General features: G+C 34.9%; 1 protein-coding gene across 1 annotated transcript in view; it reads right to left on the minus strand.

Annotated features, from left to right (window-relative positions):
• The window catches only part of LOC120627388, a 120,488-nt gene extending 105,057 nt beyond the window's left edge, over positions 1-15,431 (minus strand). The window contains exon 1 of the mRNA XM_039895383.1: positions 15,379-15,431. Coding sequence (XP_039751317.1) covers positions 15,379-15,412 — 34 coding nt within the window. The 5' untranslated portion in view covers positions 15,413-15,431. The remainder of the gene's footprint in view (positions 1-15,378) is intronic.
• Positions 15,432-16,216: the final 785 nt, after the last annotated feature.

Below are 16,216 nucleotides of genomic sequence, written 5' to 3' on the forward strand. Positions count from 1 at the left end.
TCCCGCGGGTGTCTTACGAGGCGACTAAGGGAATAAAACAGAGAACGTGCAGCAGCTTCCTCAGTGTTACGCTACTATAGAAAAGACTTTAAAAAAAAGTTAAACTAGCCACATCGACGTATTGGTTAGTTTATATAATATGCTCTATATTATATAAGCTCACCACATACACTTTGACTCTGAGATAACGATTAACATCAACTATCAGAGGTAATTAGGAGAAACGTCGACTCAATAAACTCTTTGAGGACCTTCTGAGGTAGATATCATCATATTTAAACATCATTTGTATTATACATAGTTATACCCAGATGCCGGCTCAAGCCGACTTTTGGTATTGCTTTAATAAGGCCTCATTAGAACTCCAAGGAAAAAAGGGAATAGCCTTGGGTGGGACATCGGCTTTACTTTCGAGTGGCCGAGTTTGAACCCCGGAACACGCCTCTAACTTTTCTAAGTTATGTGTGTTTAACGAATTAAATATCACTTACTTTAACCGTGAAGGAAAACATCGTGAGGAAACCTGCATGCCTGAGAGTTCTCCAAATGCTCTCGAGGGCGTACCTTCCACATCCCACGCTATCCCACCTAGCGTTGGACACGGGATCCTACGTTATGTGTGATTTGTTCAAAATGGTTCCCACGGGATTTGTAAAAACCCGTATAGTAAACGCAAACAAAAAACGTGGGCAGCAGCAAATAAACATAATCCCAACAAAAACATTCTGTAAAACACTAGCCAAGTCTCGTTGGAGCTGCTTGTTTATCTTTAAAAAGTAATGAAATCTAGACAAAGTCAATGTAGCCAAGTCTAAGGTTACACGTAATGGTATATCTGTTGTAACTACCTATGTTTCTTAAGCGAGATAATAGCCCATACTGGTATTGGTAATTAGACGTTTCTCATCAGATACTTCATACCTTCGATTTTTGACATCGGATAAAGCGGCCTACCAAGTTGAATATATTTTTTAAAGGCAATATGTCGATCTCTGATAGTTTGGTTGGGCTCTTGTGTTTTCTAACCAGGTACTCCAGATCTTCGATTATCTTAGTTTTTATAGTTTCCCTTTATGTGGCCATTAAACCCTAACTCTGTACCAAATTTCAGCTCTCGAGTTTATGGGAAGTACTAGTTCTATTCTGATGCTCATGAGTAAGTGAATGAGTGTCATAAATGAGAAACTTTGTTTTCGCTTAACTTCGAAACTAAATTACCTATATATTTGTGGTTATAGCTTACTGGATAACGACGAGGAATTTCTGCATTCTGGTCTTATCCAGAGGTTCTCAAATAGGGACCTGAAAATGCGACAAAATGGTTCGAGTAAAGAATGGTACGGCAGTGTTTGCTTCGCGTTCGACTTTGCGGGGGCACTGCCGTGTCCCCGATAGTTTCAAAACAAAACGTAATTATTTTGAATTGAATAATACTGCTTTAATCGAGTCAAAAGTTGACTTTCTTTTGAAGACGTTATTGCTCAAGTAGGTATTATAATAAGCTATTCAGTATTTATACAAACCCAAAACACGAGGGTAGCCTACCCGTATTGTCCCGTATGTCACATCGTTTGTAACTTTGCTATAAGTATTTAAGTTCTTGAATTTGTTTTATTTTAGTTCTTCAAGGAATACAGTTTCAACTTCGAAGCCAGTGTTGCAGTGAATATCTAAAGTTTGCTTCCAAAATGAATTATACAACTTTGTTAAATCTTTTGATCATCTCTTAAAATTACAGATCTAATTTTTGATGTGAAATACCAATTAAACGGCAGTTCAGACCGGCTGTTATAATTTCAAATTCAAATTCAAAAATGATTTATTCATATGGCACACATTTTTTATTTATTCATTTATCACAGGCACTTATAAAGCGTTCATACATTTAACTAGACACACTAATGTCAGGTGGCAGTGATAACTGCATTCGTTAACTTAAAAAGCTAGGAGGGTTCCAAACGCCCCTTGGTCTAAGAAGAGCCCTCAACAAACTTAGCCAGGTATTTTTTTAGCTACCACCATCTCACAGTCGAGTTAATGTTTAGCTGCGAAGTTAGAGCAATTCATCCCCAAGCTTTTTTATCATACAAGTAATCATTAATATTATATCTTCTTGGACCAGAAATAGGATTTTTCTATAAGCTTACTTTTTAAATAAACATTTAACTTATTGAGAGACATCTTAAGGATTTCATCTTGTCATTTGTTATAAAATGATACACAATTACCCTTGAATAAATTACTAATTTTATGGCAGCCTTGTAAACTGCACTACAAGTTTATTTTTACTCCCACTATTAATATTGTTACAGTCCACTTTCTTTTTAAATTTTGTTATATTTTTATGTGCAAAAATTATATTTTCAAATAGATTATTTATGAGGGTACATTGCCGAAGATCTGTCTGGTGTGGAGTATACAGATTGCAGAAATTATAAAATACGCCATACAGATTCTCCTGCTTTTCCCGGAGTATAGGAAATTAAGCTTAATTTTCATAATATATCATGGATTTCCGCAAAGCTCCTGCTTCTATCCAACTGTATTCTGATCTGCCGTCACCACACAGCTCGGCACGGCACATTTATATTTATTTCCTTCCTTTAATAATCTCACATTTATATTTATTTCCTTTCCATAATATTTTCCACCTTTCACATGTTTACCGGTCCACTATAATGCCCGGGTCTCCTCTCAGAATGAAAAGGGTTAGGCCCTCACGCAGGCCAAGTACCTTTAAGAACATTATGGAGAACTCTCTGGCACGCAGATACACTTTGGGATTTATTTCATCCTGAATTTTTCCTTGCTCCTTAGAAGCGGTGGTAGCCCAGTGGGTAGGAGCTCGACTTTACTTCGTGGAGTTCGAATCACTTCTAAGTTTTCTAAGTTATGTGCGGTGTAAGTAAATCAAATACCACTTGCTTCAACGGTAAAGGAAAACATCGTGAGGAAACCTGCTTGCCTGAGATGTCTCCATAATGTTCTCAGAGTTGTCTGGAGTCCACCAATCCGCACAGGGCCAGCGTGGACTACGGCCTTAACCCCTTCTTATTGTGGGAGGAGACCCATGCCCTGTAGTAGGACGGTAATGGGTTGATATGATGATGAAGTGGTCCTTCACCATTAGGCAAATAAACACACATAACTCCAAATTGTAAAAGGTGCGTGTCGGAAACTGAACTCGGTCCCCGCAACAGGAAGACGTAAGTCCAACTAGGCTATTAACGCTTTTCTTTGTCAATTTACTAAAGCAATAGTGTTTGTTACCAAAGAACAAGCCATTTTTGTCTCGTTCGTGCTTTCACACAGCAGTAGAACAATATACTGACGCAACTTTTCGAAAACGCTCGATTATTATGATATTTCTGTGAATTTAAATGAATCTATATTTATATTACGCCTTGAAATAATTAATAAAATTCCGTGGAAAGTGAAAGAATTTGTTGGTTTGTCTTCTCCCAGGCAACAGCTTTCACCTACACATGATTAAAACCTGTAATAGTTTGAAAGGCTGATTGGCGCAGTGGGTGCCAACCAGTGGCGTGCATTGGGTTTCTTACCAGGGTATGCATACACCAGGAAAATTGCTAAAAACGGCACAAACTCTCCTCCTATTCGAGTTATATATCAATGTTTGGGGTATGCAGTGCTTTTGTGCATGTATGGAGTGCACGCCACTGGTGCCAACCCTGCTTTGTGAATCCAAGGCCGAGGGTCGATTCCCACACCTATTTATGTATGTTATTCATAAAAATATTTATCAGTCATCTTAATACCCATAGCACAACCTACGCTTACTTTGAGGCTTTATAGCAATATGTGTATTGTTGTAGTATATTTATTCATTTATTTATTTAAAGCGAAGCAGGAATACAGTCCACACGTAAATAAAAAGCAGACCTTATTTGCGATAAGTTATCTGAAGCCAAAGCAACTTAACCAAATAGCTTCGCCTTCGTAGGAACTAAGTCGTGCTGGGCCACATCTGTTTGAATTTGCTCTAACTAGTTTATTAGTTCTGTCCTCCCATTGGATCGAATCAATTTTAGTAGGTACAGTGTTTGATTATTTAGGCCAGATGTTTGGCACATAAAATATGCATAGTACAACAGCATGCAATGTTAGAACCAAACTCACGAACAATGAAATTGGATTGGTTACAAAGTGCTTAGTGCAGTTTTCATATATATATAATAATAATATATCTTACTGACCGACCTGTAGTTATTGGTAGGAGTTATACAACGTGTATATGAAAACCGAAATTATACTTCAGAGGCTTTAGAGGTACATTATTTACTGTATCTGAGACACTGAAACACTAATAGTTTTTGAATAAACCATTGCAATAGTTTTTACTGAAAGAAATCAGATACAGATAAAAAGACTCCGGTCACTTTATTAGGTACGTTGCGTAGCTGAGGTACTATGCACGGTTCGGTCTTTTATCTTCTATAGGGTTGTCATAAATAAACACCGAGGATGTTTTGAATTAGTCGGTATGGAAAAATATGCTTCTTTTGATTTAATATTTTAACCGAGTGATTCCTCATTAAATATTATATTTATAATTTATAACATATAATTTATTATTATGCACCCTTCAACAGTAGGTATTTTGTAATTCCGTTACACGTTGTGTGTTTGAACAGAGGCCTGACTGTAAATGTTTTAGTAAGCAAAGGTAATATGGGTTCATATTAAAGGTAATAATAAGTATATATAACGTTCCCTGATTATTGCGACCTAACTTCTGGTGCTTTCACACTCCTGTACTACATATCTACAACCAATCACCCTGGCCTTGGGAAATATCTCACTAGGATACCATGACCATTACTTTCACAAAGTTTACCTATATTTTAGGAGTTACGTCGTTTTTAATTTTACTAATTAATAATCACAGATTACTTCAAGCTATAATCAGGAAAATTCCGTGATGTTGACGCAATCCAAACGTTCTATAAGGTGTGTGAAATCTACCCTTACAGGTTAGCCCGGTGCAGCACCAATGAATAAACCGGTGAATAAAGAAAACAAAATTAGCTTTATAAACACGCCTCGCATATTTTTTGTAAAGCTACGCGCTGTATAATTTTAACAGAGATCCAGGGAGATTTCAGTCTAAAGTCAATGTAAATATAATATAACATACTCGTATCTCGTTAATAAAGCTTACCATTCAGACTATGACATCATAATTATTACGTAACACTAGCTGTTAACCGTGACTTTGTCACGTTTTTCTCTGTGCAAAATTATGTCAAGACCGGCTTAGCGCTTAAACCATGCATAGGTAACAAACGTTATTTTTGTATTTAACACGGTCTCATTTCTTTTCCGAGTTAAAATGGGATGCCCATTGCCAGACTGCATGCTATATGATATGTGCCCAATTTCAGCAAAATCGGTCGTGCATAAGTAAAAAACCGACACCCATTTATAATTTTTTTGAACTGATTTATCCCAAGCAAAGCATAGAAATAATTGGTATCGTAAATTGGCTTAATTAATACATATTCGCAGCAATGTCACAAACGAGAACTTGCACTTAAAACACTGCATATAAATTCAAAACCCACGGTAAAATAAAATTACATTTACAAAAGAATTTGTTTTATTTTAATTTCTTTCTTTTCTAAAATCTTTTATGTTTTATGCCTACCAACTAAAACATTTTTTTTTTATTTATTTTTTTAATCTTAAAATAAATTTCGTTGCGTTGCTAAAAACAAGCGTCCTATTTTATAGAAGACAGATATTAGAAGACATTAAGAAAGAAAAAAAATTAAAACATAACGTTTTTATTATCACACATTTGTGTCAAATGTTTCCATATCAATAATTTATTGACAAAAAAATAAAAATGTGTGGTGGCACGTATTATCGATAGAGTAAGACATAGCCGGATCCTCCCAGAAAAAATACAGATATTATTCATTTCTTAATTTTCTCTGACGGGGACTGAACGTTGGTCCTGCCTGCATCAGATTTGTTGAGTTATGAACTAGCTTAGAACACTCCCGACTGATGCAATTTTCAAATTAAAAAAACAAAATAAAAATTTGTTCATCCGTTTGAGAACTACGAAACACACTCAAACACTACCACTACATACAGAAACATACACACACACACAAAATAAAATAATTTTTAATAGAATTGGCTAGACTTGACTCAAGTCATTATTCTCAAACACGTAGACAAATTTTAATACAGGATCTGAGAGATTTATATCAGTTATAAATTTAAGCAAAGTTCACCCTCATTTTATGTCCTTTGTTTGAAGGGATTAGAATTTAGATTAGTAACTCAGAAAGGGCGGAAACGGCTGCATGGTTTCTGTGAAAACTGACTACGGCTATAATAAAACCACAATTCTTAACTCATGTTATTTCCTATATTTCCTATAAAAAACTTACAATCACCAGTCGCCTTCAGATGAGTGACTTTTCATCCGCATTATATCTATCTCAGGATTGTTTTTCAAAATAATACTTAAAGAGATAATTATTGTTTAACTATCACAATATATCAATCTTGATAATTTAATAATATTGAAATATATATATATATTTAATAATATCATAATGAAATAAATTTAACTATATCTCTAATTTCAAGATTTTCAGAGAAGAATCGAATGAAACATAGACAATTCCGATTTATAATGTAGTCGCTTTCATTAGAATAGATTACATTTAGCGGTTCTCACTTCTATTTTCGAATGAAATATCCCTTTTGGGCTGACCAAGAGTTAAAGTATCACAAACTGTACAACGAAAGATAACTATCGGGGTCAGATTATTATTTATTCCACAACCTACGACTCTTGCAGAGCGTGTTCCATGTCTTTGCCAGAGACCCACGTCTGCCACAGACATTTATTCATATTATATATAAAAGATATACAGGTTATATTCCGAAATATTTTTGTAAATAAAATTATATTTTTTAGTTCATGATAGGTTAACGCGTTACTGCATTATCGCGACGATGCAAATTTAAATCAAAGAGGGCTTTATTGTATACACGATAACAGTATAAACAAAGTCTCATCTTTCTGTTACACAACGTAACGGATTTTGGTGTAGTTTTTAGAATTTATTACTTTATAATAAAGACTAATAAGGTTTATTTGTAATTATAAAAATAATATTTCGCAACCGCCTACTAAGACACCATAAAATAAATTTACTTGGCAGCAACCATACTTTTTTTTTCTTATTTTATTTCCGTGTGAAGCCTAACAGGGTATAACGAGACTTGATCGCATGGCGGTTAGTTTTTGCCGGTAGAACGACAATTATCTGTAGCGGAAGCTTTTCTGTAAGTGATTTCAAGGTTTACTATTAAATCGGATCCCGATTTCATACTACAAACCACATCAATAAGGTAAATTCGCTAACACTTGCTAGCTATGAGAAAGCCGACCTAATGCACTGAATAAAAAGATTATCTAACAAGAACAAATTTCACTTGTTTCAGTATAATCATCATCATCCTCGTCATATCAACCCATTACCGGCCCACTACAGAGCACGGGTGACCTACCACCCTCCCAATAATAAGAGGTTAAGACAGACTTGACGTTTCAAAAGTGCTTATATTAGGCCTACTTGAAATAAATGAATTTTGAATTTTAGTCCACCCCGCTGGCGGATTGGTGGTCTCCACACACCTTTGATAACATTATACAAAACTCTCTGACATGCAAGTCTCCTCACGATGTTTTCCTTCACCGTTCAAGCGAGATATATTTAATTACTAAAAACGCTAAGTGCGTTAACTTAGAAAAGTTAGAAGTGCGTGCTTGAATTAGAACTCGGCCCCCCGAAAGGTAAGTCCAGCTCCTACCTACTCGGCTATAAACGCTTCTCTTGTTGAAGTATGTTTGATTTAATCTAAAAATTAAAGTACCAAAACACCATTCACAATTCTTGAAGTCAAAATGATTAAAATATTTGGAGCTTTAATATAAAAAAACTACTTTTTGTTCCTTATATATAAATGTTATGAATATGCGAAACACTAATAGCCTGATGGTGATGGGAACGATGATAATTTACAAAAAATAGTAGGATTCTAATTCTATAAGATATTTACAATGATCGATGGCAAAATGGTCTGAGAGAAGTCGTAAGTAGCGGATGTAGCGGTATAAGGAAAGTTATTTAATTAGCTAGAGGTTTCGGTATTAGAATGTGTTTACGCAACTGGTATTGCTATTTGAACATGAGGCGGCTCGAAGGCAAAGCAACTACATGTATGTTTAGGTACACAACCCATGATAAAAAAGAGCTCTAGCCGTCTTACTACGTAGCACTTCCTGCGCAGTAAGCGAGTTACAGTTTTTTTTTTGTTTTGTTCCAAAAAATCTCTTTAACATTTACAGATTTCAGAGAACTTTTAACTTGTAACTTGACTACAGAATAAGGGACTTCTCTCAGAATGAGAAGGACTTAGTTTTCAAAAAATAAAAAAATAAGATAGAAAAATAATACTTAAAAAAATGAATATGTTAATATTGGAAAAGAGCAACCGCTTAGATTATCGAAGGTACTTTTTAGTACAATCTTCGCTCCCAATCGATAGTCTTGCCACTACAAACAGGCATATTTGATGTTGCCTTTGTGCAAAATACGAAAATAAATTATTTTTTAATTTTTATCTTTCTGAAAAATAGCCGAATTTTCTATAGCATCGGAAACATGTTATGACGTAAATTTTGACGCATTTTCATTTATTTCTTATTTATTTATTTTACATCTTGTAAGTACGGCACTTACTAAGTAGATTGAACTAGATAATTTATGGATAACTATAAGTTGTTAATTTTATAATATATAAAGTATTACTTTATTACACAGTTAAAAAGTAATATACATTTTTGAAAGTATTTAAAAAAACACTCATTTAGGCAAAGAGGGATTTATTCGACAAAGACCTTTTCTGTAGAGCTATCACGCGCGTCACGAGATTGTTATGTCTACCGATTTTCTCGTTTTATACACATACAGCCATTACATAGTAGATTTGGGATCATAATCCTGAAAGGGTTACAAAGTCGATGTGGAACTGTTTGTATATCTATACTTTCAACGGCAGTGGCGATCCAAATTGCTTACGGATAAGTACCATAAGATGTGTTATTAGATTATCATTACGAAACTAATTTATCACGGGTTATAACAAACTGATACAAGAAACTTTCATCGCGACCCCTTAGGGTTTACTCACAAAAACACATGAAATCCGAATAACAAGAAATAACGCAACAATGCGAGAAGTGTGCTACGAAAAGATATCATCATTTCATGGTACATGGTTTATATTATTAACTTTGTGTAATTTTGCACTCAACTACATTTGCACTTCAATTTATTTATTTATTTATTAATACTCAGTTTACCGGCCTTTAGTATTATAAGAATATGAGGTAAGGTGACAAATCAAAATACGCAAATGTACTATTTTTTTTATTAACGATAGGCCTGGCTTCATCATCCCCGTTAGAAAGCAATGATGAGATCTAGGTTGGAGCACGTTTGCCTAGAAAAACCTATTCACACAAGCCTTGACGGTACCCAAATTATACGTTGCAGGAAACACAGTTTCCGGGAGGGCGTTCCACATCTTAGCGGTACGTATCAGAAACGTGGATAAAAAACGTTTTGTGCGTGTTGATGGAATATCAACCACATAAGGATGTATGGAATATATATTATATTTTTGTACATTTCTTTTATATGTTATGTTTAATAATATGTACTATTTTGTATGTTTATTTTAATTTAATTTAGTTTAAAATCCTAATATTTCACTAATGTTTGTTGTACCACCTACTAATTTCGTATAGCAGTTTCTTGTATGCCTTTGTTTGCCTGGAAGAGATCGCTATTTAGCGATAAGGCCGCCAAATTGTACGTTCTACCTTATTGTGCTGTTGTTTGTGTATCTCTGTAAATTTTCTCTGTGGTGTATAATTGAAGTGTATTCATTCATTCATTCATTAAAGGATGCCACCGCTCACGATGTCTCGCTGTTCTGTGTACATAGTAGTAAGCCAAAAAACCTACAATATTTTATTTTATTTTTATTTATCAAGTATTAATTCATAGACTAGCACTCGTTTCACTAAACCTAGGCATTGCCTATATCGAATGCCTAATAATTTAAACAATGCCTATAAAAAAAAAGTTTCATCAACTCTTAGACTATTGGTCGACGGTTCATTTATGAAAAAACCTATTCTAATGTTGAGGCTTACTAAAACGATAAAAAAGCTTGGGTTTGCTCTTACTTTAAAGCTTAAAATTAACTATAATTAAAATTGAACCCTCGTAGAGGTTTCAGTTGGTGAATGAAGTTATCAACATCCCCTTACAATTATGTAAACATATACTCGTATGTATGAACGCTTCATAAGTGCCTGTGATAGAAGACATGAATGAAGAAATATTGAATTTAAAATTTGAATTTGAATTTATGCCTGAGAATCGCCTTAGATTACGCGTTACTTATTTAGGCATTGCCTAGTTCGCAGTTAGTGAAAACGGTCATAATTATAAGTGAGAGGTGCCAGCAAGAGCGATTTATGAATTTTCTCTGGTTTGGTCTGGTGGGACGCTGCGCCCGTGGCTAGAGTGCCAATGATGCCACTTAAAAACCGATTAGGAGGATGGGCTTAATAAACTGCCAAATAAGGGCCATAACAGATTAGCCCGATAATCTCAGACTATATCATCAGTTACAGCCATTAGAGACTGCAGTCAATGGCTAACTTATAGTGAAAAAAAATCCAATTTCCGTAAATTTGGCATGGCGTCGATCTGCACTCAGCGCTTTGGGAAATAACCGACTATTTTTGTTACCGAATATCTGTATTTCCCCTACGACTGGTAACTCACTTTTTTACCGGCAAATTTATTCATAATATTTATTTTTGGGTTTTTTTAGCTCTCTGTTGAATTCAAATTCAAAAATTATTTATTCGTAGGCCTATCACAGGCACTAATTAAGCTTTCATACATATACGTTTACATTATTGTGAGGTCACAGGGTGATAAATATAACTATAGTTAGGGTTCCAATCGCAACCACGTCTAAAAATAGGCCGCAACAAACATAGCCGGTTTTTTTTGTTATCACGATCTCGCAGTCAGTTAATAATCAGCTATGAAGTTAGAGCAATTCATAACCGAACTTTTTTATCGTTTATGTAATCGTTAATATATTAATAGGATTTTTATATGAATAGGTAAGCTTACGTTTTATAAAAACTGTTTCTTCATTTGGATTCCAGACACAAGTACAGTTTACTCAATCCATTGAGCACTCCAGTTCATTTACTCTATTGGCAGTCTTCAATTAAGAAGACCAGGCAGATTCATCTTCAATTAAAAAGGACTCACATAATTATCTTTCTCTTTTTTATAAAGTGTAAAAAAGTAATATGAACTGGCAACTCTTGATTTTGAAAGAGAAAGATATGCATATTATGACATTTCATGCAATATGATTTTAATAAACACTTTATATAGGGGCTCCATATATCAGATGTCAAAAAGTAGACCCTACTAAAGACAATATAACTTTTTTTTTGTTACACTGTAAGATAGACCTTGTCTGCAATCTCACCGGCTGGTAAAATTCCCCTGCCGCGGATCGAACCTGGGACCTCCCGCTTAAATCTGCAGCGTGTCAGGAAGTTCGACACCTTTTTACAGGCATCATCATCATTACCTACCACCCACCCACTACAGAGTCTCCTCTTAAATTGAGAAAGATTTGGGTCTTTACGTGCCTTAAAAAACATTAAGGAGATCCCTCTTGGGAATTTGTACCTTTTGCAGTATCAAAAGTCGCCTATGATACTCCCAGTTCATTCAACTAAAAAATTAAGTCGATTGACTGCTTGGTTCGGGCTTGAAGGATGGACAAACAAACAAACACACTATCGCATTTATAATATAACTATGGATTAGCTATGAGAACAACATCAGCCGTTCCATTGCTTGGTTTGACGGCCGATTGGCGCAGTTTGCAGCCACTCTGCTTTCTGAGCCCAGGGCCGTGGGTTCGATTCCCACAACTGAAAAATTTTTGTGTGATGAGCATGAATTTTTGTCAGTGTCTGGGTGTTTATATGTATTTTCTAAGTATTTGTGTATATTATTCATTTAAAATATTCATCAGTTGTCTTAGTACCCATAACACAAGCTACGCTTTCTTTGTGGCTAGATGGCGGTGTGTGTATTGTCGTAGTATATTTATTTATTTATTTATTGCTCAAAGGTATCTTCTCTCGAAGATATAGGAGTCCCGATTTTTATTATATCCTGGTGGTAATAACTTACTGGCAGTAATAGCCTAGAGTTTCGAGGAGACTGAGTTCGAGCACAGCACGCATTAGTTAGGAATTAAATATTAACGGTGTAGAAACACATCGTAAGGAAACCTGTATGCTTGAGAGTTCATGTAGAACTCTCAAACATGTAGAACTCTCAAACATACGTTATCAAAGGCCTGTGAAGTCTGAACTACAGCCTTAACCCTTCTTGTTCTCAGACCCGTGCCCTGTAATGGGAGATTAGTAGTATGACTACCATACTCCCTAACAGTTTAGCCCAAACCATATTAGGTGAACGGTACAGACTCTAGAATAAATGACATTAAAAAAAAACTGTTGTTCATTATGTATGTGTGTATGTATATCTATTATAGTATATATAAATTTATATCGGTATTTTAGTAGCTAATATGTAAATGTAGTATGTATGTTTATGTAAGTTTATTTAATTTTTTTGTAACATCCTTTAGGCACCACCCACTTTCCACTTTTCTGTCTGCTTCGCACACTCAGGTTGCCTTTGAAAGACCACTTTTAGTGATAAGGCCGCCTTTGCAATCTAGCACTAAGAACTATTACTGTTATCCTTTTGTTTTTCCTATTGTGTTGTGTTGCAATAAAGTTTTTCTATTCTATTCTATTCTGTCTCTTAAAGTATATTTTCAGCATGGACACCCTATTATTCCGTGTACATATAGTCTGTGTGTTCCTTTGTGTAATCTAATTAAAAATACCTCACATTCATACCTAATAAAACTCTTTATTTAATACTGAAATAAATATTATGTTTGTAGCTGAAAACGTTATAAAACTGGTAAAGTACGAATCATACTCGCAATTTGCATATTAGGGTTCCGTACCTTTTAGAAAAAGGTGTAATTTATTCATTTTGCCAATTTAGACGAACAAAATATTCCTTTCGTTTGGCTAACATAACATTTATAACTTTAGTAATTTTTCATGATTAAAAACCTTTCGGCTCAAACGGAAATAGCGCCTGACACTGCTTTTTAAATCCAAGGCTGTGGGTTCAATATCCACAGCTAGAATAATGTTTGTATGATGAACACGAATGTTTTTCAGTGTCTGGTTGTTTATCTGTATATTATAAGTATTAATGTATATTACACAAGCTACGCTTAACTTGGGGCTAGAATGCGATGTTCGTATTTTCGTAATATATTTATTAATTTTCTTATGAAACCCAACTTACCGTTTTGTTTTTTGTTTTAAACGAATAATTAATGGATCTAGATTTAGATCGAATTCGATCGAAATCGATTTTAGATTAATTAAAGGTGTAGAAACACATCGTAAGGAAACCTGTATGCTTGAGAGTTCATGTAAAACTCTACAAGCCTATGTTATCAAAGGCCTGTGAAGTCTGAACTACAGCCTTAACCCTTCTTATTCTCAGACACGTGCCATGTAATGGGAATAAATTAATTTTATTTCAATCGATTTTAGATCTTATTCTACCAGCAGTTGAAGCACCTGATGGTAAGTTTGTAAATCGTCGCTTCTAACACTGGGAACACGTTCCACAAAGAGCCGCCCTTTGTCCATCAAGCTGAGGCGTAGATGTTAAGCCTCTTGTGCCTGTAATTACACCGGCAACCACGTCCTTCAGACCGGAACACAGCATTGCAATAATGCTCCTTTGCGGCAGAAACAAGCATGAAATTTGCAAGTAGGCAAACGCAAAACTACATAAAAAGCCTAGGTTACACAAATAAATAAAATCATTCTTTAATTCAAAGTCAAAGTCAAAGACAAAAATATCTTTATTCAAGTAGGCCCATAGGTGGCTCTTTTGATGCGTACATAAGAATTACACGGTAGTGAGATGATGGCGATAACCACATTCGTAAACTTAAAACCAAAGCTACGAGGGTTCCAAACGCGTCCTGGTCTAAGAAGAAGCCCACAACAAATTTAGCCGGGTGTTTTTTTTTTTTGTTTGTTATCAACATCTTACAATGTCATTTTAAATTATTAGAAGAGCAGCTATTTACACCCAAGCTTTTTTATCGATAACGTAGTCCTTTATACTATAATAGGCTTTTCTATAAGCTTACGTTTAATACAAACTTTGAACTTTCATTCATTCATTCATTCATTCAAATAAATGAAATATGCTCGACTTAGTACGACGGTAACGCATGGGTATAAAGCCAGTGACACAAAAAAACGGCTCAAGCAAGTGAGCCCATCCGCTTTTAACATCAGATCAGGAAATCGTTATCCCTATTCTTAGATCATGAGATGAACTTATGCACGCAGTCAATTTCATACATTATATACGTAATCCGCAATTATCTTGTTTCTTTCTAAAATGAATAACGGTAAACGGAAATGACCGATGTTAATTTATGCTAAAACACAAAACCACAAGGTCAACGGTAAGTACCTTGTAGTTTTAAATTCATTCATTCATACATTTGAGTCGGTAAATAAGTCTTCTAGTATGTGAATACGCTTTGCGAGTCCGGCTAAAGATAAATAAGTAAAAAAAAGTATTTTATTACGTATGCTAAATTAAATGGCAAGTAATAAACAGGAACTTTTTTTACAACAATAAAAAGTTATATCCCATTTTATTCAGAACAAGGTTCAACTTCAAAAAGATAATTTTTGTCCAAAACATTATAGACAGTGAAACTTGGTGTGGTGTAAGGATTCGATAATATGTCATACATCCAAACCATTTTAGTAGTCATAGTTGATTAAAGAAACTCCCTTCCACGCATATACACACATTTAATCTTTCATAAAACCTGATAAAACTACACTCCTTTTTTGAGCAGTCGCATAAAAAGATCTCGTCACGCGAATGGACCGATATACGGAGCGATGGAAATGCTGAAAACAAACTGATCCTAATCCATTACATCCAGTTCTGTTTTTTTTCCTTTTGAAACTCTAAAAACCAGATGTACCGTCAGTTTAATATAAATTATATAAAAATATCTGGCACACAAAATATTACCGCGCTGCACACGATTTCATAAAAATTTAATTACCTTGTAATGACAGCAGAAATATTAATGTCCGCATCGCACCACGTGCTTTTATATCTCCCATAGCGGCGGTGAAGTGTTTTTAATATGTCGACACCAAAACTTTATGACATAATATTACGAACCACATAACTTTTATTCTGCATACACTGACACCAATTTAATAACGCATGCATTATGTACAATGACGCAATATGGCTTTATTTCGTAGCACTTGTTACGTAGCGAGTTCGTAGCTTGCACTACGACGTAGCAGACGGGCACAGAGCAGACGACTAAAATACGACTGACGATGTAGGCTATGTTCCACTTAAGCGAGGGTCAGCCTGAATGGAAGTTAATGCGAACTTTAAGTAGAATCGTTTTTAAAACTTTAGCATAGTAAACTGTTTGTGGGAAGAATTTAAAAATTAAATAAATAGTTATAAAAGCAGATTGTTTTCTCTTTACGTTTTCTTTCTGCTTCGTAAGAGCTCCGTACCGAAACGATACCAAGGGGCCCTGTTATGGAGTCTCTACTAAAGTCTATGTGTCAGCGGGCCCTATATCTTTAACCATAATAGGGAGAGAGTTGAAATCCATACAGAATATGTATCCCGTTGCCACAATAAACTATTTGTAAGAAGATTTTAAATGTTAAGAAACTGTTTAATGTTAAGAAACTCTTATAGATTTTTTTAATCTATGCCTGTTTATAGAGCTCCCTACCTAAAGAGTATCAACGGAACTATTATTTATTCTCCGCTATTAGGCCTCCGTTGTTTATCTGTCTGTCAGCGGCCTGATTTTGGGGCCGTAATGGATAGAGAGTTGAAATTTTCACCGAATCTGTTTGTATTTC

The sequence above is a fragment of the Pararge aegeria genome, chromosome 11, assembly GCF_905163445.1.
Source record: "Pararge aegeria chromosome 11, ilParAegt1.1, whole genome shotgun sequence".
NCBI classification, from domain to species: domain Eukaryota; kingdom Metazoa; phylum Arthropoda; class Insecta; order Lepidoptera; family Nymphalidae; genus Pararge; species Pararge aegeria.